The sequence below is a fragment of the Drosophila subobscura genome, chromosome O (genome assembly GCF_008121235.1).
Source record: "Drosophila subobscura isolate 14011-0131.10 chromosome O, UCBerk_Dsub_1.0, whole genome shotgun sequence".
NCBI lineage: Eukaryota > Metazoa > Arthropoda > Insecta > Diptera > Drosophilidae > Drosophila > Drosophila subobscura.
The window spans coordinates 27,815,328-27,842,785 of record NC_048533.1 but is presented as its reverse complement, the minus strand read 5'-3'; the positions used below and the strand labels follow the sequence as shown (position 1 = coordinate 27,842,785).

The following is a 27,458-nucleotide window of genomic DNA, read 5'->3' as shown; positions in this document are numbered from 1 at the left end:
TTGGTTTTTCCTCGTTCGTTCGTTGCTCGTCGGCGGTTGGGCGTAAAACTTTTAAATTAGAAATTTTTGTTAGTGGCGGCCATCGAGGAGGGAGGACGGCGGCACAACAGTGAAGTGTTGGGACGCCAGCACTCAATAGTTTTTTACACTTTGTTAGTCGGTTAGTTTTTGTTTCGTCCGTGGTTGTTGTTCCTGCTGCATTGTGGTTTTCATCGCCACTCGCCAGTTGCTATTAATTTTTAATTTTTTATACTGAACTCCCATTCTGTGTGCCACAGTTTGCGGCAGACATACGCGCCCCACTATGATGGGTGGAGGGGCTGGTGAAAGGCCAAAGTTTATAATGCAATTTGGCGGGGTGTTAACTAAGGCAAACAGTGAGTGATTCGCAAGCAATAGACTTGTAAATTCTATTAAATTCATAAGCCAAATAGAGGCAAACCCTCGGAATTTGTTCTCTGTTTAATGGCAGATTGGCTGCCGCTTTGTATGCCAATACAATTGTGGCTTTGGCCCAACCCCATCGCACCTTTCCCCCCCACGACCATTAACTGAAAAGTAGGCAACACTTTTTTGGCGTCCTTATTTCGATTCCTTTGTGCGATGCCACACGACGCAGGTTGTGTCCTCCCTTCAGGTTGTTATTACCTTTTGGCTCTGGCTGCCTGCGAGTTTAACAAAAGATGATGTGATTGAATTCCCCTCCTCCCACCGCAGCAGCAACAACAACAAAAAAGAGAGAGAACTTGAAGCCAGAGATAATTTCAGCAATAGGCGTCACCTAATGGCATTCCCCAAATTGTTTGCTGAACAGAAGGAGAGACGGGATGAGCGGCAGCACAAAGACGTTGGCCGTTGCTGGTTGCCACCCACACACACACACACACACACACACATAGATACAACACATCCACACACATAAAAAGGTTGTCATGCTGCCAAGAAGCGGGCAAGACGATGACAAAAAAAGAAAGAGAAAAAACCAACAACTTAATACCCAGCTGATGCCTATTAAGCACAGCATTTGTGGCACCCCCATGCTCGCACCGCCCACTCCACTCCACTCCCCTCCACTCCCCTCCCCACACTCCACCCATTTAGGCCAATACGTTTGCTGGAGAGCCACCGCTGTGCAGCGCTGCGTGTGTCTTGCCTTGATTTTGTGGCTGTGATATTTTCATTTGCTTGATTTGTTTTGGCATAATTTTTGCCTCGACTTTTCTTTTTGCTTTTCTTTCGCTTTTTTGTTGTGCTTTGTGTGTGTACGCTCCTTGGGAAAGCTTCAGTAAATAATTGTGAATTCTCTGTGTGGGTTTTGGGATGGTTTGGATGGGATGTTGGCATTGTGGATCTGAGTTTAGTGTTTGTGCCCGTGCCTGGGTGTGGTTGGTATTGGCAAACCGCAAATCAGCATTTTTTGCCAAGTGGGGAAACTGAATAATGGCCTCCCCGGCACACATTAAGCGTTCGCCGCAGTTTCTCTCATCCACCCCACACACCCACACACAAATCCCCCAATCCCGGCTGCCTGACTGATTTCGGGGGTGCCGCTGCCGCTGCCGCTGCCACTGCCAGTGCCAGTGTCGATGCCAATGCCCCAGCTCAAGTGACGATGCACACGTAGCAACAATAATTTCAGCTAATTGCTCTCTGAACAGCAATTTAAATGCGAAATGAATTCTGTGCATTGCGTGTGGCAGAGAGAGAGAGAGAGAGACAGAGGCACAGATAAAGGGTCGAAGTTGGGTAGCCAAAAATAGTTCTTCCCCAATTCATTTCATTTGTAGCTGGCTGTGTGCTCTGGCTCCTCAATCGAGCAGCTTTGGCAGTTGTAATAAAATTACGCATACGCTGCGTGCGCTCCGACTTCTGGCTGCATATTAAAAACGAGTTTGCCGGGGCCCTGCACTCGCACAAAAACCCACTCAGACAGTCGGGGACGGACATCGACCCACACCAATGTCCAGGCATGGACATGGACACGGACATGGACACCACAGACCGTCGTCTCGTCTCGTTTCGTCTCGTCTCGTCATACATGACGACTGTGACTTTCATTGCAATTCATATCTAAGCGCAGACATCGCCTGGCTCGAAAAATGGCAGAAATTAAATTTGTCTCTCGACTGACAAATGTCCCCCGAGTGGGTAAAACCAGAAAAGTACTTGACGATACGTAAAAGTCAAGTCAAATTGCAAGCGGAGCGGGAGAGGCAATGGCAGAGGCACTGGTCCCCAGTCCGGACCCAGCCCGGCTCTTTCATAAGTCAGCTTGTAATGTTGTTAAGCATCCAAAGATACTGTCACTGTAGTGGCCACAGAATGGGAACGATAGGGAGGAAGGAGACAGCACACACACAGCCACACACTCGTCGAGCTGGTCTCCTCCTCTGGTTATATCTGCAGCTTTGTATCTTTAGTGCTGGCGGCGTTTGGTGTATGTTGGATGGAGTCGGGAGTTGGGAGTAGTAGGGAAACTTCAAGTTGATGCCTGGGTGCGGGTTCAACCACTGCCACTGCTGCTGCTGCTACTGCTACTGCTTCTGGTTTAGGTCCAGGAACTGGTCCTGGCTCTGGGTTCTGGGGCTCAAGAGCAGCTGATGTTGATGATGATACACACTCAAGTGCGCTTTGGGTACAGCAGTTGAGTAAATACACAAACATACACTACACAGACGCACACGCACACACATACATGGCATACACACACACTCAAAGGGAAAGCTATATGCGCAATATGGCGTACTGGGACCCAGACCGCTGCTGACGTTGACGTTGACTTTGCCGCTGTTGCCGCTTTTACTTATTTATGCCAATTTTTGGCTTGAATGTCTCTCTCTCTCTCTCTCTCGTATGTCTGTGTGCCCACCGGATTGAAGCTTCCGTTTGTTGGCTTCTATTTAAGCATTTAAAGCAAGATGCTACGTGAGCCGCATGCCAAGATCCACGCACAATGTACCTCCTCCCACCTCTCGGCACAACTTCTGGGGCGAAATTTGGCAAAAGAAATTCAACGCCAAGAAGTCGTCTCGAATGGATGAATTTATAAATGTATTAGGAGCTTGTCATGTTGTATTAGACCCTAATATTTCATACAAATTCAGCGCAGATTGAACTGGATAGCGACTGGCGAATATCTACTAAAACGTTTCCGCATGGGACAAAAGCAGTTGTTCAAAATGTTTTTAAGAACGCGACAAAACCCAAGAGACATTGCAAGTCCATCTATCGGTTCGTTCCCCCAACCAACCAGCCAACCAGCAAACCAGCGAACCAGCCAGCACGAATTTAACCATCGGAAATCACTTGGGAATATCGCTGGGGCTGGAGCTGGCTGGAGCTGGGGCTGGGGCTGGCTGTGGGTTCTGGGCTGTGCACTCGCATTGGTTTTATTTCATTAGTTCTGCGCCAATTTAAATATTTAACGAACAGTGCCCGCTGATAGCATTTGCCGGCAGCTTTAAATTGACAAAAGCGAGTTTGCCAGCGAGCGATGGCGAAATTGAAATGAAACGCGGCGACTGTGGCATAGATTAAATTTCCGCTCTTATGAATGCGCGTGGCTAATAGAAACGATGGCCGATTCTTGTGCATAAAAGGCTCTGTGGGGGTGTGGATGGGGAGGGAGGGAGGGACAGCACACAACAGTTGCATATATTTTGAGCAAGGTTTTTGTATGCGACGTCGCTCCAGCATCGGCCCCGGTGCTCTCGGTCTCGGTCCCAGACTGCCGTTCGTCAGTTTCAAATGTCCGAAAAAAGAAATCCAATTTGCCGGGCCCCGCGCTCTGGCAAATGCCCCATGGACATGCGTTAATAAAAAATACAACAAGAAATAAAAGTACGCAAAAACCATGCACGGGGGAAGTGCACGGATGGACAAAAAACTGGCGACGGCTGCCAGGTTTCGGTCTCCCACCGTGCCGTTGGGGGCAGGCCTTGGCCAGGAGAGAACGTGTAGAAAATAAAAATTTCTATTTAAATGGCAAAAATCAACAAATGCAACGCAAAACAATCTAAAACACAAATCGAAATTAAATGACCGCACTAGCACACAAAAGCGGGCTACAGACACACCCTCGCCGAGCCAGAGAGGCAGCTGGGAACATGGCAAAAACAAGCCACTCGGGTCCCAAAAAGAAAAGAACACAAAAAAGACCGTGCAGAGGGGAAAAAAATGCCCAGCAAGTGACTGAAATAAAGTGCAGCAGCTGCGCAGCCAAAAAAACAAAAAACGAAAAAAGGTAAGGCTTGAATGGTTAGGAATAGAGGATTGAAGTGGCAGCAGGAGGGGGAGCAGCAGCAGCATGGTGCCGGTCAGTGTGTGGGGTGCGGGTTGGAGAGGGATAACGGACGCGGGATGTGCAATTTCAACATTTCATTCAGCGACGAGTTTTGAATTTGATTTGCGAGTTTTTTTACTTTTTGTTGTTGTTGCTGTTGCTCTTCGCTTTTCCCTCTATTGGGTTATTGTTGATGCTGAAAAGGGAGGGGGAGAAAGGAACAGAACCGAATCCCCCATAGACCTTGGCTTTGGTCCATCAACAATTTTGGTAACTGTAAGTCTTTAATTGAATTTTAAATAGTTGAAGACTTAAAAGGGAAATATTTTTAATATATCAAAGGAAGGAAGTTTGCGTGGAAATTTGACTGGGGAATGGTTTGGAAATGTATTTGATGGATACTGAAGTGGCTGCTGCATGGATGATGCTCCCCTGGCATTAGAACATATTTCTGTCATTGAGAATGACCTCAACTCGCTCCATTTGTCACTCTCCTTCTCTCACTAACTCTCTGCCATCAACCAAATTAATTAACTGTAAACGTGCAAAACTAAATGAAGTCACTTGCTAGTCGTTAGGGTTGCTCCCCCTACCCTTTTGACCAGCAAAAACTAAAAAATAAATAAATATAACCCAGAGAAACCCAAGCCAAGTGCCAAAACGAAACGCTTTACAATTAACAGTCCAACGCCCAGCAGAATGAACCCAACACCGAACCCGAATCCGATCCCAAAAGGGTGTCCCTCCCCCCGCACGGGAATCGCTGCCCCTCTCCGGTTAGACGCATATGTACAAGTCATGTCCGGGTGGTGAAAAAAAGAAGGGAAAACTATGGCCAGTGTTTCAGGCGCCTAACGAGTGACACACGGACACGGGCAGCGCTGTAAGTGTGGATATATCAACACCTACACACGGATACACGCAGAGAAAACACAGCCAGAGACAGAGACAATAAGTGTAATGGATTTGCTGGGTCAGAAAGAGAGAGCAAGTTGCAGCGGGAAATAAAAACGGTAACCGCAATTTGACCCAGGTTTTTACTTGCTTTACATTTCGTGGCGCCCCGACAAATATGCAGATTGGAATAGAGGGTTAGCCTGGGGTGGGGTGGGTTTACGAGCATACCTGCGTCGCGTTTACTTTCAACATGTGCCACAGCAGCAGCAGCAGCAGCAGATACATGGAGCGGGGTGAGGGTTGTCTGTTGTCTGTTGTCTGTTGCGCCCCCGTTTTGGCAAACGCTTACAACAGCGTTAAATGGGGTTCATTCCGGGGGGTTGTTGTTGGCTGTTTCCAGAGAGGCTGCTTGGGGATGGGGAGGGTGCGTGTGTGTGCATGGGCTTCATATAACTAACCAAAAACCCAATGCAAACACACGACGAACGGACGGTCAGAGCTGTGGAGCAATATAGATTCTTTGTATTCGCATTTTCCTTTCGACTTTCGACTCTGTTTTGTTTGGACGGGCGCCGCTTTCGCTTGTTCTGGCTGGAGCCAACATACGCAATTTCCATTTCATTTTCCAATGCCCCCATGTGTGTCTGTGTGTGTGTAATGTATAAGGCCACATGTTCGTTTGTTTCAACTGTCAAGCAGAGAGAGAGAGAGAGAGAGTTCAGTGCATTCTCCACTCTGGCCTGCCTTTTTTCGATTCTTGATACGCAAATTCCTTGTCTCCGGTTCTGGGTGGTGCTCTGGCGCCGGCACCGCTTTTGTTGTTACGGTTCCCAGTTCTGTTTTGCTTAGTTCTATTCTGCATTGTCTTTTCATACAATTGTCAACACAGTAAATGCAAATGGCAAGCCTCCACCATCATCGAGCTGCAAAATTGGAATACGAGCGCCTACTGGCATTTAAATGCGAAATTTGCACGCGATCAGCAAGCGGAATGGGTTCAACGTGTGGAGTGCCTGATTGTATTATAAGCAGGAACCCTCCATCCCATCAATCCTCACTCTATCGTAGCCCTGCTCTGCCACATTTAAATCAAATTATTGACATTTGTTTAAACTTTAAAGGCAAACGCAGGCGTTGACTTGCATACAAATGACTTAAATTTTGGGCACCCAAACTTAAAGTTTGCGAAGTAGCAGAATCAGCACTAAATACGACCCAAGCACGAGTCCAAGTCCTTTTGCCTGGCTGCCGGGTTGATAAGAGCCAAAGCCGGATGGGGGTGAGTGCCCGGGGGGTTGGGGGAAGGTGGCTGATTGGGGAAGTTGCCCCGGGGGCAGCAACCCTTTGCCGCATTTGCGTTTGCTGTTGCCTCTGTTGCCAGTGTTGCCGTTGCCTTTGTCATGTTTTGTTTTTAATAGTTACTGAATCTCATTAGAATTTAGATGAGTCTTAATGAGTCATTGTTTTACACGTTAGACGTTGGCTCGCGACGAAGGGCAAAGGACGAAGGACGACTCTGACGCCGGTGGCAACAACAACAACAACAGCAACTGGGGGAGGAGCCGACTCAGCACTCACAGGGATTTCGAAATAGTGCACAACTCGGAGACGTACAATAACCCAAAAAGTTTTCGAGTCAAGGCACAAAAAGGTGGAAAACGTGGCGCTGCCAGGAATGTCTCTGTTCCTGCCCCACCCAGGGGCACACACACACACAAATACCTTGAAATGACAGAGAGAATCGCAATGTGCGGCACAACACAATGAAATTTTCATTTGATCTGCGCGACGCGACGCCTTGATGAGGCTGCGTCCTGCGTCCTGTCTCCGGCAGCAGCCTCCAACCCTCCGGGGCCATGCCACAAAAGCGAAATAGGAAGAGGTTGTTGCCACCACCAGCAGCAGCAGAAGCAGCAGCAGCAGAAGCAGCAGCAGCAGCAGCAGCATCACCATCGTTGTGGCAGCTACACAATACAAAGACCAAACGAAACGAAACGAAACGAGTGACTGCCTCATTTAAGTGGCAACTTAAATGCCACGCACACTTGCGGAAATGATGCTGACTCCGGTCTCCTCAGATAACCAAGACACTCACCGGTACGACTCGACTCTCGACCTGTGTGCCACAGAGTCTGAGTGGGGGAATGCCAATGCCTGTGCTCAAAGGGAAAAAATGTGGTAAAAGGATTGCGGCTTTCCAGCTTGCGGTAATCAACATTAAAAATCAGCATTATCATCAGCTGAGGCGGCGTCTAATGGTGACAATGAGAGCGACAGCGACAGGATCTGGCTGGGGCAAAAGTTGAAAGTTGAAATTCCTTAAAGTGACTGCACTTTCATTAGCGACTCAAGTTGATTGGCTTTCAGAATGTTCCACAAACAGCAGATGGCCAGCTGCATTGGCTGCTGCCTGCCTGCTGGAGTCTGCGAGCATTTTAGTTGGGGGAGTCGCGTAATTAAGATGAAATTAAAGCGAAAAGTTTGCTTTAAGTTCGCCTCCTGCCACGGCTCCTTACACACTGGCCAGCGCTAATTAGATTTTTTAGTTTCATTTGGCATTTAGCAGCAGAACAGTAGAAGCATCAGCAGCAGCATCAGCAGCATCAGCAGCAGGCCATGTCCATCTAGTCCACTGCAGACTCCCATGCTGGATGCAAATGAATGAAATTAAAAGCACATTATACTTTATAATGCGAGATGATTTGAGCCAAGCAAATTTAATTTAAAGATTTGCTGACTTGCCAAGATGCTGCCACACAGCGACCCCAGCAACGCCCCCAAGTCCCAGCCCCCAATCCCCCCAGCCCCAATGTCGTGTCATATATCAAAGCGTATCCCCCAGATAACCGCAGTGCCAAATTGTGGGCATAAGTGACTCTCAAAAGCACATAAATGTGGCAGGGACCATCCTCGCAGACAGACAGACTGACGAACGGACAAGCGGATGGATGGAGCCCACTGATTGGGTTCTGGAATGGGTATGTGCGGTGAGCAGTTTGGGCAAGCTTGGCATTGATCAAAGTCATAAGTCAGCGGCATACAAATCTCCATGTAAATATCCTTTTACAGTTGAGTTGTCCTTTTTAGGGGACAGACCGAGGCCCAGGCATCAGACTCCATCACAGCACGTCTAAGCAACTGGATTATTAACATTTCAATATAATTTGTGCTGTTGTATGTGTGTGTTGTGTGTGTGTGTGTTGTGTGTGTGCGACTAGCATTCATATTCGTATTCTTGTAAGCAGCATCCGGGTCGGGGTCGGGGTTGGGTCGTACCCAACTTTTTCCTGCTGACTACTGGGAAAATTAACGCGCCTCAGGACTTTGATCCTTTTTTTTATATATGTATATTTGGCAATCTCCCCAGCAACAACCCCCCCTCTGCCCCTGCTGCGTGTTAGTCTTCTGTATTTGCTTACATATTCATCAATTTTTGGGTTAAGTTGTGGGCGTTTCGGGCTGCGGGTCTGGGATCTCTCTCTGCCTCTCTGTGGCCCGCACGTTTTGCGGTTGTTGGCGTCAAATTGTTTTGCTTGTTTTGGGGCTCTCACATGACAGCGGGCAGTCCCAGCAGTCGGTCAGCCGGTGGTTTTATAGCCGCCAACTAAACGCTTTTAGCTCTAATGCAGTCGAGAGTGCCCCATTTAGGCCCAGAAAGAGTTCCCAGTTCATAATTGCCATTAGAGAGGCATGCACCGTGTGGCCAGTTGCACAAATGGAATTCTTCTTTCAATAATTTATAAGCAATGGATAGCTAAAACTATCGATGAAGGGACTGTAGCTGCTACTTGAAGTTTGCCGCAAAACTGAAAGTGTCCTCGGGGGAGGGTTGTGCGTGTAATTAAACGTTTGCAGCTTATGTAAGACAAACAGGAAATAAGGTTTAGCACAAACGCATAAATAACAGCGGGGAAAATCAGTAAAATATCCCTGTACCCTTCGTACGTACAGTGGAGAACATAAATAAACGCAAACACAAACAATGAAAGCGGATAACATAAAATTTACAACAACTAAGACCAAACAAGAGGCAGAGGGCAGGCAGAGGCAGGCCTAAGGAAGGCATAAAAGTGGATAGCTATACTACACACACACACACACATATCCATACGTTGTAGGAAACGCACACAGTCACACTGAGTAGCTTCCGTCTTTAATCAAATGGTACAAGGGGGCGTTGCCGGCTGGCACTGGCACTGGCACTGGCACTGGCACAACACTGCTGACACACTTAGTCCAACCGACTTGAGCACTCCTCCACTCACTATCCTTGCGACGAGGTTGTTAACGCTTTCCAGGCAGCACACGGACAGGGTAGAGGCTACAGGCTACAGGGGACAGGGCACGGACAGGTGCGTCCTCGGCAAATATACAAAACACTTGTAACTTGCCGTGCGCCTAGAAAGGATTTATGATTAATTTATGTGCTCATATGTGTGTGTGCTGTAAGTACAAGTGTGTATGTAAGACAACGAGAACGACAACGACAACGACAACGAGCCGAATGAAATGATGGTAAAAACTTAATTAACTCATTACACATACGCACCGTTTTAATCAGCAAACGAGTCGACAGGGAGTAGCGGAAACAGAAGGAAACAACGGAAAAGAAATGAAATGAAAGGCAGTCAGGCAGCCTCTACCTGTGCTGGGTGCCTGTTAACCGCTTGACATGCTGACACCGAAGGCAATATGCGATGGCTGTGTATGGGTGGATGGGTGTTTGGGCTGGCTGCCAATCGAGGGATTTCGCGGTGCAAATTTAAAGCAGCCTTTGACTGCAATTAGTGGCCGACTCGTTTGTCTGTCTCTCACACGCCGACAGACACAGACATATAATCAAGACGAGTCGCGGGGGCTGGGGCGGAAGGTGCTCATATCGTACGTGCATTACGTAGAGTAGTCCATGGCAGTCCTCCAGTCATTCGCATGTTGCGTGCATGCCTCAATTGGCGGCCCTTGCCTTTGAGTTGACGTTGTGCAAAAGGGCGAAAGCAATAACCTGAGCACAGGGCAACGCGAGGCAACCTGCGAGCGACTGACGATTGATTTACAATAATGGTAACTACTCGAAACGAGCAGAGCCCCAGTCGGAGCCACAGGCAGTGCCAGTCGTCGCGGGGGAAACCCACAAAGGCTCACCGCGCGCCGGACCCCTTTCGACTGCCTTCACAATGGGCTCATTAACGTTGGCGTATACGCAATTTCCAATTAAATAAAAAGTGTGCGAGCACACACAGCCACACACCCGTAATATGTACAGACATTCATAAATATGTACGTATTTATACATACATGTACATATGTACATACTATGTACATATGTACATATGTATTTATGGTTACATAAGTGAACACGCACAGATTTACTCGTTATGTTGTGTGTGCGTAAAAGTATGTGCACTGTGCTGTGTGTCTGTGTGTGTGTTTAAAAGACCAACATCACAGTCAGAGAACGATTCAGCCTGATGCCGGTGTGTCGCCTGCCAACCCACCTCTGCCCGCTCCCGACGTCTCCATCAGTTCCGCAGCGCTGTCTGAGGCGTGGGGCATGAAGAGGGTGAAATTCCTTTTAATATTTATTTAACACAAAAGCTTTCCGCATTTCGCTTTTGCCCAGCGCTGCGGCGGCGACGACGCTGCCGTTAATTTTTCGCTTTGCTTTTCATTTTCGCAAAATTACCGGAAATGTTAATTTCTGCACGTGCAGCAGGCCGGGCCGGGCCGGGCCGGGCCAGGCCAGCGCAAGCCAGCGCAAGTCAGTCGAGAACGAAGGACGCAGTGGCTGGGACATGCAGCAGTGGGGCATGGCAAGTCGGTCGCCAGGTCGAAGTCGAAGCAGCCCTAGCCCAGGCCCCCTGCTGAATAGTGCTAATTATTTAGGGTAAGAATTCTCTCAGTGTGTGTGTGAGTGGTGGCTGGGGTTGGGTTTGGGGTCGGGTTTGAGGCTTGAAACGACCCCCAAAAAATGTTGCACTGCATTGGGCCTTAACCCATTACCACCCCACGTGCGTCGCTGTGTGTGTGCTGCCTCTGTACTTTGTGTCTTAGCTCTGGAGCTCAGCTCTGAGCTGAGCAGAACTGACACAAGAGCGCACGAAGGACAACGACGAGGACGACGACGACGATGACGATGACGACGACAGTCGCGACTTTTTCTGTGCCAAAGAGACAAAGCACACAAAAATAATAATAAATGATTGCAATTTGTGTATGTGTGTGGGTTCGTGTGTGCATGTCTGTTTGCTTATGCATGTGAGAGGCAACCCTCACCCGCTGCACTTGTGTTTGTGCAGCCTGCATGACAGCGAGAGGCTTTGAGTTTGTGCACTCGCCGCATGTGGCATACATATACATATACATACACATATAAACGTACACAATATACAACGTACACACACACAAACACACGATGTTTGGCTTGGATTCGAGCGTGCAAAAGTTTACTTAGATGAATGGGTTAATTAGTATTAATGGCAGCTTCTTCAGAAGGAAAGTGAACCAACACAAAGCACAAGCAACATTCGAAAGATGTGACATCACATCACATGATACTTATGATATGATATTATGGATGACATGAATGAGTTGGGAAAACTTTTCCATTCGCTGGCTGTGAAAACTAAACCATCCTCGGGGCCGGGCTCTTGTCAAGTTCTTTTTTTTGAGCCTGTCATCAGCCAAAGTCCCATCAATCTGCGCGGCTTCTTTGTGATTTCAATTAACCTATCTCTGCTTATGCAGCATAAAATTATATATGAAAAAAAGAAACTTTTCTTTGGCCCCCTACTGCGGGGCTTTCTCCTTTTCTCTTTTTCTTTGTTGTTGTTGGGGCAAATATGCATTAAAGCAGAAGAAGCGGACGCAAGAGCGGGGGGCAATAAATTGCGATATAAAAGCGCATGACTTGAGATTCCTCTTTTGATTTGAGTTTTTATCTGGCGCATATTTTGTGAGACTCACGATGTGCCGCCAGGGGCAACGGCAACGCCAGCGTCAACCCTTTCCATGGCACATTGATACGACATCCTCCAGTAAACGTAACCAGGCTCATGCTCTCTTTCTTTTTTCTTGCAGAACAATTCCACATCTTTGTCGGTGACTTGAGCTCAGAAATTGAAACTCAGCAATTGCGCGAAGCATTCACACCATTCGGCGAAATCTCGTAAGTATTAAAATGCAAATTTTCCATTTGCCAGTTAACTTGGAATTGCCTTTATACAGTTGACACTCCCCTCTCCTTTTCCATTTACATTTTCCTTTCTTTTTTTGCCATTTTTTGTTTGTTTTTTCTTCTTTTTTGACAATTTTTTCGTCACACATTCCCTGATTATTGGCAGGCGCGTGAAGAGGCTTTCGTATGATTCTGTTCCGTTCTGTTCTGTGTTCCGTAAGCTGCTTGCCGGAGAGCATAAAAAATTCATAACCGAGCGGGGGGGAAAAATGAATTTATGCAAATTTCCCATTTGCCGAACTCTTTTCGCTGCCACTGTCCACGATGCTGATGCTCTGTCTCTGCGTTGAAAAGTACACAGAAAGTGTCGCCTCGTCACGACTCGGTTGGTTTTTGTGTGTTGCCACCACAAAAATATAGACCGTCCTCGCCCAGTTCCAGTCTCTGTCCCAGTCCGCAGCCCAGGCCGGTCATTCAAATATTTAAGTTGCTATTTTCGGCATGAAAAGGCTGGGTCCACCCGCAGCAAAAGTGGCAATGGCAGCAGCATCAAAAACTTGGCTTAATTAACTTCTGTTTAATCGCAAAGTTTCAAGTCAAAATGTTAGTCTGCCCTCTTGGGACTGTGGCACAGCCCAGCCCGGAGGCGGCTTATCAAAAATTACGCTAAAGTATTTGATTTTTGGATTTCTCGCTTGTTTGGACTCGCTTCGAGATTCAGTCAGCCAGTCAGCCAGTCAATCAGGCAATCTGCTCATCCAAAGAGCTCCTCCTCCCCGACCAAAGGGAGGCTGTATTTAAATTTTAATAATTTGAAAATCATTCTAATGATTATGACCCTGATTCGGTTAAAGGATTTTTGGTCTTGTGCCCACTCAGTTCCACTAATGAGCAGGGCCCCGCTCCCTGTCCCTCTGTCTCCGTCTCTGCCATTCCATTGCCAATTGACAGCCGTATCGATGGCTACGCATTTCAGGCTTATTGAGCAATCGATTGGCACCTTTCTGATACATATCGCTGACATCATTATCACCGATACTCGCACATGTCCCACATCGAAAGAGGCATGGGAAAACGACTACCCAGCCACGTTGTGTCCTGATTATCTCAACAGTCGGGGGGCATGGGCAGAGACAGAGACTTCGAGACTGAGAGACTGAGAGACTCCGCCAGTTGTTGCTGGCTTAAAGAACTTTATTTCTTTGGTTTTTCTTTTGGCGTGGAGTCGATCTGGTTGCCGACATGTCAAAACGCTTAACGCACAAAGTCGGGTGGCCCGGGGTGGGGTTGGCACGGATTCGGTCGTGCGGCTCCCAGGGATCAAGACCCGACGTCCGTCGTCCGACTTTCTTGTCAAAAACTTTTATGCGTGCGCTGCGTTGTTTGCCCTTTTTCCGCCTTTGAGGCGAGGCGGCTTCTTGTTGCTGTCGTTGTTGTTGCCTGGTTTTGGCATTATGTTTTTGGGGGCCAGGGCGGCGCATTTTTGTTTCGTTTTGTTAAATGCGCGGCGCGTGTGAATATTTAATAAGTCGCCTGGCTTTTGCCCCACACCAGTCCTCCAAGCACCACCCAAATCCACACCCACAGAGCAGCCAGGGGTCCCTCGGCATTTTACTTATAATAATCATAAAAAAAAAGAAGAAAAGTTGCCGTCCAGCCAACTTCTGTGCCTTTGCCGTTGCCGCCACTGTGGTTTATGTTTCATAAATGAAAAGTAAACTGCAGAACTGGGGGTAATTGCCAAAGTTTGCTGGCAGTGCTGCCAGGCTTAGTTTTGGGCCGCGACTCTAGTGTCGCGGCACCAATTGCCGAAATGAGATGTCGTTGAATTGCTGTGGGAAATCAATTTGAGAGCCGGAAGTCCTCGCTTTATATGAGTGACCAAAATGAGCGGATCCCTAATAGTTATGATTGTAGTTCGATTTACGAGTAAAATTATTCAAATGAAGGAAACTTCTAAATCATAAATCAAATCAAACGAACCCCAAACGTCGACAATCCTTAAAGCTCCGATGGCTTGTGCAGGATGCGTGGCTTTTTGGCATCTCAAATCTTCATCAGCCTCGTTGCCGTTGTCGTTGTCGTTGGACGGCCAAGCAAACTGTAAGATAAATAATAAAAAGTTTTCAGCATGAGGTCAGATTTCTAATTTCCGAATTACAAGAGACCACCACGACCACGCCCACTCCGCAAACACAGACAATTGGGGGGAGGGGGAGGGGGAGCAGAGAAACCAGAAACCAGAAACCAGAGATCCGACCAGACCACACCAGACCAGTGTGCACACAAAATATATTTGTATTTTGTACTCGAACGGAAATATTTGAACACGTCGGCCAGACCCCAGCACAGCCAGCGCCTGGGGAGTTGTCTTTATTCGAAATTTGCATAAATTTTAAAGTTTGTCAAGTTTTTTTCCATTGCTTCCGCAGAGGGTGGAACAAATATTTAAGAATTTTTCAGAGCCTTTAATGTTTTTCTTTCCTTTCTTTGCTTCGTCTCTTTTTAGCGACTGTCGCGTGGTGCGCGATCCACAAACCTTGAAGTCCAAGGGCTATGGCTTTGTGTCCTTCATCAAGAAATCGGTAAGCATTATCGGATGCATTAGCATATTTAAGTGCATATTTATGCAGTAACTTTGCCCATTCCTTTTGTGTTTGCCATTTGCTCTGCAAGCCAAATCTTGCTCCGATTCTGATTCTGACTGTGTCTCTGTCTTCATTATCGCCCCGCAGGAAGCCGAGAGCGCCATTACGGCCATGAATGGCCAGTGGCTTGGCTCCCGTTCAATTCGCACGAATTGGGCCACACGGAAACCGCCGGCGAGTAAAGGTAAGGAAATCATGACTGTCACCTGGCCGCCCCACACCCTCTGCCCTCACAGCCCCCAGGCCAAGGAAGTTTCCGGTGTGCGTACAACCCGCAGGGACTCAGGGCCAGACATACTCGTATCAAGCGGCATTGTTGCTGTGTGTGGCTTTGTTGCTGGTACTCGACGCGTCGTTCTTATTACAGGAAATTATGCCAATGAATGCCAAAGGTAGCCCGACAGGAGTCAGGACAGAATTCTGTTGAATTTCGGGCAGGATTCGGGGGGCATTGAAGGACCTGGAACCGGGGAACCGGGGAACCGGCAACCGCTTGCTATTTATAAACGCCGCACAAATTTTCTGCCAGATTATGTTTTCTTAATATTTGTCCTTTCTCTACCGTTCTACCGTTGTAAAAAAATGAAAAACCGCACGCGCTTAATTTCCGTAATGGGCTGTACCCAATTTGGTTTAAACTTTTTCAATTAGTCGTCTCGGCGACGCGGCCCCAAAAATAAATAGAAACAAAAGCGCGACTAGAGGCATTCAATTAGGGATGCCAGCAAATCAATTTTCATTTAGTCTCGTCCCTCCCTCGACGGAATTTCATGACGAAGCTCGTTGTCAACCGCATTTGTATATTGTAGGTATAGTCTAACTGTAACCGTAACTATATCGCTGCGCGGCATAATCGTTATTAACAGCGGACAAACATGCTCTAGGAACGAGGCGCATGCTCGAGGGAGGAAACTCATCGTTCGTTCGTTCGTTTGTTCTGTCGTTAGTCTTTCATAAATCAAAACTTAACGCATATTTGCATGTTTTAACATAATTTTTATTTGTTAGACACACACACACAGGCACACAGAGACAGAACACACCCAAGTGTGTGTGGGTTGGAGGTGGCTTTTGGGGGAGAGAGGGTAAATCAGATAAATAAATTTTGCCAACACGAAACTATTATCATAAAAGGCACACACACAGACACACAGACACACAGAGACACAGAGGGTACAATTTCATGGTTATACAACAAACATTCGGCATTCTTTAAGCCAAGGCTACACCCCACACACAGAGGAACTATGGTTGAGGAGCCAAGGTGGAATTTATCGTGCAGGCAAAGGCCTGAAATTGTTGAAGGGTTCGCATTCCCCTGCTAGAGGTGGAGGCCAGGATGGCATAGGATAGAACCGTAGTGTACTCGCATAATATTTTCCCCTTTTTGCATTTATATTGTTGTCATAAAAAACGCCTATGAAAGCTTAAGCGTATTTTTATTGGTCTCATTGTTTATTGGACTATGTCACGGTTTTGTCTCTTCCTACGATTGGGGCACAGAGCAGTGGGTGAACCGGGGCTGCGGTGGGGCGGTAGTTTGGTTCCTGTAATACAAGTTATTATTAGCAATTTGACAGCGAAATAATTTTGATTTTTTGATCGCCTCAAGTGCTGCCGCTGCCGAGTCAGCAGCCCAAAATCGAAGATGTGGCCATGTGCCATTCGTTGAAGGGTTTTATATACATGTGAAACAGGGACAGGGATCGCGATCTAGGGGCTGGTTTTATGGCCTGCCTAGTTGTTGCTGGGTGACTGCTGGCTGCCTGCTGCCTGCCAAACTTTACGATTTGTAGCACTCAACTCATTTCGCATTCGGCATTCGCATTACTTCATGTTTTACGCAGCCACTTTGCTCGATTCTTTGGCAATTCAGACCCCGAGCGAGCTGTGGAGTTGGACCCGGCATTTTTATGTTTTAAGCAGGCTGCACATTTTATGCTCCCAGCAATCAGTCCACACAGTCCGCCGTTCTCCTCCCTCCGCGTTCGCGTTTGCGTTTAGTGAGCCACTCATGTGGCTCTGTGTGTATGCCAACCCGCTGTGCCAGTGTGTGTGTGTGTTTGTGTGTGTGTGCCCCATTGTTGAAAGAGATTTACGATCCGACGCAATTGCGCATTTTACAGTTGTGACAATTTTGGCGTCGCTTTGCAATTTCGTGCCCGGCTAAAAGTTTTTCCCTTTCTTTTTTTCTATTTTCGGGGTTTATAACGAACGCATTCTCCGCGCTCCCTTTTCCCTTTTCTTTTTATTGTTCAAAGGGCAAAAGTTCTTGCAAAGTTGTACCTTTGTTAAACGATTACCTGAGATTCTGGCCGCCATCTCCACTCCAATGCATGCCCATAAATAAGGTCTAAAAATACCAACAAGCTCATTATGGTAATAACTTAATTAACCAGAAACAATATGCCGACGACAACGAAGAACAAAGACGCCAGACGCCAGCCACCAGCCACCAGCCACTGTTGTATGACAAATTTCTTTGTCAAAACTATTTGACTTTTGACTGCAGACTGCAAAACCCGGTAGGAGCCATAGGGAGGTGTGTGTGTGTGTGTGTGCTCCTGGCATGGTGGGTGGCAGCAACTTTGGGGGTTGTGAGACTGAAGTTATGTGGCCTCGTTACCTGGCAGTCACCAGCCGATGCAATAAATCAAAATTGTATGCAGAGTTGAGCACAATTAAGTAAAAGTTTAAATGCCTGAATGCATTCTGGGGGCATTCTGGCAGAACATCATAGAGAAAGAGGAATGGGTAATGGAGGAAAGTAGCTGGGACTTGGCGGAAACCGATTAAAATGTTATGAGAGCAGGAAGATCTTTCGCTTTGACTTGCAAGATTTGAAATATATCTCATTGCATGTTTAGTCTCCTTCTACATATTATTTCGGTGTATTACATTTTTTGTTGGTTGCCAAAAACACGCATCAGAATTAGCTCCTAGCAACGCCCACCCAGACTGTGAAGCCCAGCCTCCCGCTGAACGAACGAACGAACATTCCTTGCATATTAATTACTTTTGAATTTCCTCAAGTGCCCCGCCCAGCCCAGCCTCCGCCCCACTGCCTGTTCGCCCCGGAGGCGTTGTTGTTGCTGCTGCGATGCCGTATAAAAATGTGAATTATTTATGTTAATGATTTGGTGATTATTTCATGATTTAGTTTTACATGCCTATAATTGCTCATTAAAATTTCAAATCGTTAGGAAAATGGGAGCACTCAAAGCAGCTGGCCCCGGCCCATACAGGTTGTATTTGGCAATGTAATGTATTTGGCTCCTGGCTGCCTGCCGGACTGTAATTATTTGTGGCTGCGCCACTGTCAGTCCAGTCCAGTTCAGGGCAGTCCAGTCCAGGCCAGGCCAGAAACGAGCATGGAGTGGAATGCACTCGCTGTAGTTTGTCGTAGACAAAAATATGCGATAATTATGGCCACGCTCCCGCACTTAAATGGGGGGCCGAGTGTTTTTAATTTGCGGCGGACATGAAATGAAACGAAGCGAGCAGGTCTTTACCTTTATGGGTTGGAGTTCGGGATAGGTTCTCTGTGCTAAGGACTGTCCACCAACAAGCACTCACTCACTCAGCAAATGGGCGCCTCAAGGCTGAGCACGTACAAGAATATGTGATGGGGGGGCTGGGCCGCCTCTTGCTGACTGCAGTTTCAAAATTTAATTACACTTATTCAAAAGCGTAAAAAAGAAATTACAGAACAGAAAATATATAAGAAAAAGGCAAGGAAATATGGGGTGAAGTCGATAATAAAGGTACCCTAGCACATACACTTACAGCAGATACATTAAGAAGAGTTTAACGGAGAAGAAAGTAGCAACATTTCTGTATCGATTGTACTATTGTTTCTGATCAACAAATACTTCTCAGAATCATTATTTATCGCTTTATCGCTAGAAGTGTAAATAGTCATACCCTCGGTAAGGGTATTCAACATAAAGCGAGGGCACCACAAACACAAACACAAAGCAAAGTGCAAATTAGTGAAACATGGCGCTCAAAACTATGCAATGCCGTTTGCGTGTGGCAAAGTGTATAAGTGGGAGGGAGAGTGTGGTGTTTGTGTGTGTTGCTGTGTGCGTGGCCAAAGCGCATACATTTGTGGCGAAAGCTTTCAAAAGTATTTGCGAGCTTGTTAGTTTTTCGGTGCACCCTCGCCATGAAGCCTGCTCCTGGTTATGTACCCAATGCGTGTGTGTGTGAGCGATTGTACCTCTGTATGGGTGTGTGTGGCGTTCTATAGCAATCCTGTTGCATGTCATTGAGCCATATTTTTGTGTTTCGTTTGGCATGTTCGCTGCACAGCCCAACAGAACGACAATCCAACAACAAACAAATCCCGACAAGCAGCAGCAGGGCGGCAGGCGGCAGGCAGCTCTGCAATGGCATTTTGATGGGCATTTTCCCAGAGCAGGGGCATGGGGTGGAGCAGGATAAGTGGGTGGATAAGTCTACAAGCTGTTGTGCCACTGAGAGTCCATGTTAAGTAGCCTGATACGCTGATGTTCAAACAGTTCCCAAGGGGTGGAGATGGGCCAGATAGCGATGGGCCAGCGGCGGCCGAACAACGTCTGGAAATTAATCCAAAGAGTTTGCTGCATATTCAATTTGCACATTGATCTAATGAAATCTGTGCAGGGTAAAAGGCAGACATGAAATCATGGCTCCTCCACTCTTTATCGTTAATTTTCAACATCAGCTTCAAGACTGCTCCATTCTACATTCGCTCTCTCCACTCTCTGAACCTCTCAAGTACAGATTTATAGTACATCTCGTGGCACTTCCCTTCACACGATTACATAATCGATCCACCACAATCTCAGTCATTAGGGGATACAATGGAATCGTGCCACATTGCACGGCGGATTGGGCGAACAACAACAACAGAGTCAGCCGCTCCACAATGGACGCAGAAATGTTTCAGAGCTAAACAAAGACATAAACACGCAAAGCTGACATTATTTTTAAAAGTGCAAATTTAGTTTTAACCTCAAAGGAAGTAATTAGTGTAACTTTTGCATACAAATACGTGCATAAATACCAAATACTCGTAGCAAAAGGGCGACAGGGCCGAGCAACAATCCAATCCGAGCAGGAGCCACATCAACAGCGGCAATCAGGGTCTCGTACAGTGAGTGCAAAAAAGCACAGCACAACAAAGTACACGGCACACGGTACAGTATGCCGACAATAAAACGGCATACGAAATATGTATGTGTATATCCGCAAAATACGTATAATAAAAAATGCAATAACAACCGCAACAATTTTAAATATGCAGCAACAATGGTGGAGAAGAGAGGAGTCACACCACCCCCTCTCAGATACACACAGATACACACACACTCGAGCATATTGACTAAGTGCATGCGGTTATTTTAATTACCAAAACGTTGCCAGAGCCACACTCATGTGTGTGTGCTCCGTCGGTCGCCATTGCGGGTAAATCCGTTAATTAATTTGCATATTAATCATGCAAAAAACGCACCAGTCCATGGTGTACGGTGTACAGTCCCACAAAAAACTGCAGCCCATAAATCTCTTTTTTGAAATGGACACATTAAAACAAGATCCATCACAGGGTAACACTTGGTCTCACGTCTCTTTATTTTTTCCCCCTGTGTTTTTTGCAGAGAACATCAAGCCGTTGACCTTTGATGAGGTCTACAATCAGAGCAGTCCCTCCAATTGCACCGTTTACGTTGGTGGCGTCAACAGCGCCCTCACCGCCCTCAGCGAGGAGGTGCTCCAAAAGACATTCGCGCCCTATGGAGCGATACAAGAGATTCGTGTCTTCAAGGACAAGGGCTACGCCTTTGTGCGGTAAGTAGAGCAAAAGACGAGCTGGATTTCCCTTGAATCTTGAACTTATTTTGAAATGTTTCTTATCTTGACAGCTTCTCCACCAAGGAGGCCGCCACCCATGCCATCGTTGGGGTGCACAACACAGAACTTAATGCACAGCCCGTGAAGTGCTCGTGGGGCAAGGAGAGCGGCGACCCGAACAATGCCCAGACCATCGCCACACAGGCACTCAATAGCGCCGCCGCTGCCGCCGCCGGCTTCCCATATGGATTGGGTGCCACTGCTGCCGCCGCCTACGGGCAGCAGCTGGCGGCCACCGGCTGCTGGTACTCGCCCACACCCACATACCAGGCCTCCTCGGCCACGGCCACAGCTGTGACTCCGGCGGCGGCCAGCGCTGCTGCCGTGCAGAACCAATTCCTGCAGGGCATCCAGGGCTACCACTTTGGCCAGTACGGCGGCTATCAGCAGGGATACATGGGGTAAGCAGACCTCTCTCAATTGTCATTGAATCCTGGGCACAATAATTTTATTAGCTGATTTGCCCGTGTCCCCGAATATGTCCATAATATCCCGAATGCCATGCAGCGGATGCAAAATCCGCCATCCCCACTTTGCTTTGTTCTTTGTGAAATAATTGAACCGCCACGGGGGATCGACTACGACAAGGCCAGCGGGAACGGGAGCGACAAGGGGAACGACAGCATGACGGATGACTGAATTCATTTGCTAATTGCGAAAGTTTTTCATTTGCACCGTCGCGCTGCGTCTGTCGTTGGGTCGTTCCGCGTCGGTCTGCGGCTGTATGAAATGCATTTCCGTGTGTCGGGCTGTCAACATAACGTGCTATTTGCATCGCAGTCGCGTAAATTTGTTTTCCATGCTCTCGTTTTCCATTCCTTGTCATCTGTCGTCTGGCTGTGATAATTGTGGCGCACACCACGCTCCAGGGACCATTTCAGTGCAGAGGCAGATCAGTAAATGTGCCATCCCATCCCGTTCCGCTCTGCTCTGCTCTGTTCCGTTTCAACTCTGGGCTTATGTGTGTTTCGTTCTCTGTTTCGTTGCAGTATGGGAGTGCAGATACCGGCCACCTGGCAAGGCGTCACCCAGGCCCAGATCTCTCCTGCACAGCAAATGGCAACGGGCGTGGCCGGGACTGCCATACCGCAGGCCGCCGGCGTGGTCGCCTACCCGATACAGCAGTTCCAAGTGAGCCCACAGGTATGTAGCCACAGCCAACACTCGGATATACTATATTCATACACACACACTCATACACACACTCGTACATGAACGAACGCTGCCCGAGAACATTGAAACATTTTTCGTACATTTCTGGTACACTTCTCGTACGTTTGTTGAAAGTTTTGAATGCATTTTTGACTCTTTTGTGCTATTTTTGATTTGATTTCTTCCATTATTGATTAGTTCTTCAGTCGCGCTTGGCAATATGTTTACATATTTTTGGTTGCAATCAAAATATTCCAATTATTTAGGTATTTCTGCTTACATATGTATATTATTGTTTTGCATTTTGTTATCGAATGCAAATACGTCGTACCGTAGATTGAAACTGTTGTATATGCATGCCATGGACTCAGTGAATGTTTTTATGAATAACGTAAACATTAATATTGGAAGGAAAATCCCGAAAGGGCAATGGTTCAACGATACTCCAGTTAAATCATGAAAAAAACATATACTTTACTGTAGTATTATTATTCAGAGTTCTCTGTTGTCCACATTGTGTTACTCTTTGTGGGTGGGTAAAAGCGCATGAATTGCACCAGATCCATGTTCGTACTCGTATAATCCTTACAGTGTTCGCCATACGTAATATGCATTTGCCAGTCTGTTTGTGAGTTTATTTGCTAATCCCATGCTCTAGCATAATTCGCTCTTTCCCTCTCGGGTGAAGAGCAAACAACGTGAATACAATTTATTATTGCATATCAAATATCGTGCTGCTTGTTTTTGAAATCAAATTCCCGCATATACCGTTTTTTTTCTGCATTACAATTAATTTTTTCCGACTACTACTTTTTTCCAATTTTGACTAACACCCATATTATTTTTTAAGGTTTATCCTTTACTCTTGCAGGCACAGTAAGCGCAAAAACAAAACACGAATATGCCAGAAAAAAGCCAAAAAAGAAACACCATGACAAAATTTTCAAGTACAGCTGCTATTCTGAAACAGAAACAAAACCAAACTGAGCTGTAAATAAAATGCGAAGCGCAGAACCCACAAATTGCAAAAACCCCCCCCATTGATGGCAACTAAAAGTTTGGCGATTTCTAGAGAGCTGCACCCCCAGAAAAAAATCTATGCTAAAGCTAAATGCAACACACACACACACAAACACACATATATACATAATAATTATATACCTATAAATATACACATATAGATATACATATATATGAAAATAGAGCATAACAAAAATATCTGTAAAGCGGGCAGCCAAGGCAAACAATTATTATGTATATGCAAAAAGCAAAGAAAATCGAAAATATTTTTAACCCTAGTTGCTTCCACTCAGAAACACACACACACGCCCCACCATGACATTATGCAAACATAATTTAATGCTTTATGTAAATGTGCTGGAGCATGCCGCGTATGAAAAAAATAACAATAATTAATTGAGGGAGGAAGCAAGAAGAATTACATGCAAAACTGGCGTACAAATGGAGCTGGGGGCACTCTACAGTTGCGGGTGAAGGAAGGCATAAATTTCAGTATTCTGTGCCTAAATCACACACACATACATCCATACGTACATACATCAATGTGTCTGGCGCACACCGAAACAAATACACGCGCATAAAGGCAGGGCAGAGCGAAATTAAATTAAAATAAACATAATTAAAAATGCGTTAAAATTAATTAGGCGCACACATACACACATGTAAATATTTATTTGTGCGTGTGTGTATGTGTGAGTGAGCAAACAAAAATCCAGACAGCCAGCCCGTCATCTCACCTCACATTGTTGAACCCCTTCGGAAAAACAACGCAAAAACACACACCCATATGTTGTACTACTTTTGAACCCAGTTTGGTTTTAGCTTAGCAGCAGCACACACACAAACACACACACACACACACAAGCAAACATAGCACTAGTGCCTATAACTATGATAGATGAGGTGAATATTTTACTAAACGCAGCACTGCAGCAGCCGCCGCCACACAATCACACACACGCTTAGAGACAACTGCCACTACTCGTATATGTAGATGTACTCGTACTAGAATGCCAATCGCCATGAATTGGCCAATCCTTGTCATGTCCGGCTACAACCATTTTCCTATAGAACTAGCGCACTTTGATTTGTGATTGATCAGCAATTGAAAGACAGGTTCCTATAAGGTCTACACATGACGCACCACAAACACACACACACACACACACACACACGAGCACTCGCAGTTGAAAGTATCTGACAAACTATGAAATATGAAGGCATTAGGAGAGGAGAAGGAAACAGCAGCGCCACCAGTCAGTCCAGCCACAAAAACTAGACACAAACTTGGCCCAACTCGTATCTCTCTCTGTCCCTATCTCTCTCTCTCTGTATCACTCTTTTTGTTCACACCCCCCCCATAAGGCTTTAGCAGCTACTGCAGCTAAGCGTTTAATTTGTTTGAAATTTGAATTTAATTTGATTATGATTTAAGTTTGCCGTTTTTTTTGTTTTCAACAAGCTTCATGAGAGATTTGTATGTAAAAAACAAAGCAGCCGCCCCACATGAGCAGCCACAAAAATGTTTCAACCTCACCCCCAAGACATTTCAAAACCCGTACACACACTTATTGCCTATGTACAATATAAACTTGTTCATGTGTATGGTTTTATTTCAGTTGCCAGAAGAGGAATGGCTAGCTGCAAATATGTTGTGTTAGTTCTCTGTTGTTTAGGCCAAAACGAAAGCGAAATCGAAATCGAAAACGAACACAAACCCAATCCAATAGCAAACCAAACCGAACCGATAACTAAAGAAAATATATGCATATTGCTACAGATATATGAATAGTAAATATAGAGAGAGAAGAACTCCCCCATACACAAGTAAAATATATTGAAAACAATCAAAGTATGCCATCGAATGATATTAATTGATATTAGCTAATCGAGCATAGCCGTAATCAAATAGATATTATCACATAATCATATAAGCCAACAGAAAGAAACACTTCAATGCGAATGCAGGAGCAGCCAGCAGCAGCAGAGCAGGAGCAGAATCAAGAGCAGTCACAGAAAATGAAACATAAATAATCTAATTATATAGAGGAAGAAGGGAGGAAGAGGAGTCCCATTCACACAGACAAGTACACGATACCGATGATACTGATACCGATACCGATACCTAAGCAAGCATTAATCAACCTATAAATAAACGACACACAAACACACACACGAAAGTTTATGCAGCAGAGTAAAATGAGAGACGGCAAGCTACCCTTGAAGGATACTCGTACAGGACAGGGGCGTAGACACGGTAGCATTCCTTCCCTTTCAAGGAAGCCTACAGTTAAGGTACATACATACATACACACATTACATATTGAGTAAATGGCAGTACATGAATGTGAAACATAAGATAGCCATAGCCATAGCCATACAAACAAAACGAACAACTAAAGGTGTAGCATATACTATAAATAGACATAGAGACAGACGGTTACATACATATATATATATAGAGTATACAGCATATGCATTAAACAAACATGCTTATATAACATACTAAACAAAAAACGGTATTGATAGCGAACACTCACAGTCATCCTCACATCCAGAACACCCACTTACACTCACACTCCCAACTCCCCAACTCCCCAACTCACACCAAACTCCCACGCAGACGAATAGGAATACTTGTACACGGTATTTACGTACAGAGAAGAAAAACTATGGGGGCATATGGTAAATTATATTTATTGCATATTGTGTTGCATGTGTTGGATGATAAATCACATATAGATGTTCAAAATGAAAACCAATTAAAATGATGACAACAACAAATAAAAAACCCAAGTAATAGAAAATAGTACACACACACATAAACGTATGTACGTGAGTGTATGATGGGCAACGGATAATTAAGCTTCAGATATTTTCCATGGACGAGTGAGGTCGGGCACAATTTGCATTTGACACGCCCCAAAATCCCAAATTGTGGCTGTTAGAGCACTTTTTTAGTGAAATTTTTCGGCAGCAAAAGAGGCTGAATAGAAAAGGAATAGAATGAGCATTTAGTTACTTGGGTGTGGCCCCGAGCACGATATGATATATGTATGTCTATTGATAATCGAAAGAAAGCACACACACATAGCCTAGTATGGATATATTTTTGTGTTAGCTAGATGGTAGATTGATGAATGGATGCTCACTCATTATGATTAGCCAGGGTCGCAGAGTTTTAGCCGCGGATCGAAGGTAAGAGACGTTGATGGAGACGTCGACCCACACCATGTAACTGTAGACACTAGGGTCGGTTGTACTGTATATTTAAATGTTTTTAGCACTAGAAACTAGAGAAACTACGTGAAGCACTGCATGTTAAACCAGGACGGCAAACGACTTAGATGTAGATGTGATTTTAAAGCGGAAAAGTGACGGGGGATTGGACTGGTATCGGAGCGATAGAGGCACGAAGAGAAATGCATTTTTCTGTTGTCATTTCATTTTCTAGAACTTTTTTTGTTACGTATCAAAAGCGGGAACGAAAATTTCACAATATTGTTGACCAAACAAACAAAAGAAAAATAAAACACAAAAAAAGAAAATATATAAAAAAAAATTCAAAGAGAAACCAAAACTGTTTCGGTGAAAACTTAAATTTGGCTATAAGAAAACAGAAGTGAAGAACATTTATAAGAGCAAAAGTTTATAGTTAAGAAGAAAACCAAAAAAGAGAAAAAACAAAAAAATATTATCGGTTTGTTTGTTAATGTTTGCGCTACATATCAGTAAAGAGTTAAACAAAAAATGGGTAGTTGGCACATAGAAGAACTAGAGAAGAGTTGGAAACTAAATAGGAATTACGAGTAGCTGTGGAACGCGATAGATGACGCGTCCAACTGGCGGACGATGACGACGAACTAAATAATATACAAATACAAAAAATACAACACAAAAAAATACAAAAAATATATATGAATAAATGCTGTAACTGTATGTATTTATGTTGTGTATCTACGAAATGTGCTAAGACATTTATATACGTCTATATATATATATATATATATACACACACATATACAAAGTATTTATACACAAGTGAAGACCCACATGAAACCCAGCAGCCAGTCCAGCGGGACCTGGGCCCCAGATAAAAGTAGTCACCACCACCCCAAGAGACACCAAAAGAGAAGAACAATATGAAGAACTATAGCACCGCGTGCTCAGATGATTGCAATTCCCCATCTCAGGTTCTGTTCCAATCAAAACCAAGCTCAGAGCTCAGTCGAGTCGCGTTCATTTGATTCTGCAGCGGCCATGTGTTCGTTTGGTTTGAGCTCGAAGCAAGGATTCCACACACACTGAAATGATTGTAGCTACTAAACATAGACTACAATTACAAATTAGTCAATTCAAAGTGTAATTATTGAAATGCTGAAGGAAATGC

General features: G+C 45.5%; 1 protein-coding gene across 2 annotated transcripts in view; it reads left to right on the top strand.

Moving 5' to 3' along the window:
• Positions 1–26,757, top strand: part of LOC117896912 (nucleolysin TIA-1) — a 37,274-nt gene extending 10,517 nt beyond the window's left edge. Inside the window, exons 2-8 of one of the 2 annotated variants that reach the window (XM_034805448.1) lie at positions 12,257–12,344; positions 14,863–14,938; positions 15,089–15,185; positions 20,644–20,833; positions 20,908–21,297; positions 21,886–22,039; positions 24,688–26,757. In XM_034805448.1, coding sequence (XP_034661339.1) covers positions 12,257–12,344; positions 14,863–14,938; positions 15,089–15,185; positions 20,644–20,833; positions 20,908–21,297; positions 21,886–22,039; positions 24,688–24,729 — 1,037 coding nt within the window. In that variant the 3' untranslated portion in view covers positions 24,730–26,757. Of the gene's footprint in view, positions 1–12,256; positions 12,345–14,862; positions 14,939–15,088; positions 15,186–20,643; positions 20,834–20,907; positions 21,298–21,885; positions 22,040–22,898; positions 22,982–24,687 lie in introns of those variants that run through there. The other variant, XM_034805450.1, reaches the window with a different exon arrangement.
• The last annotated feature ends 701 nt before the right edge of the window (positions 26,758–27,458 follow it).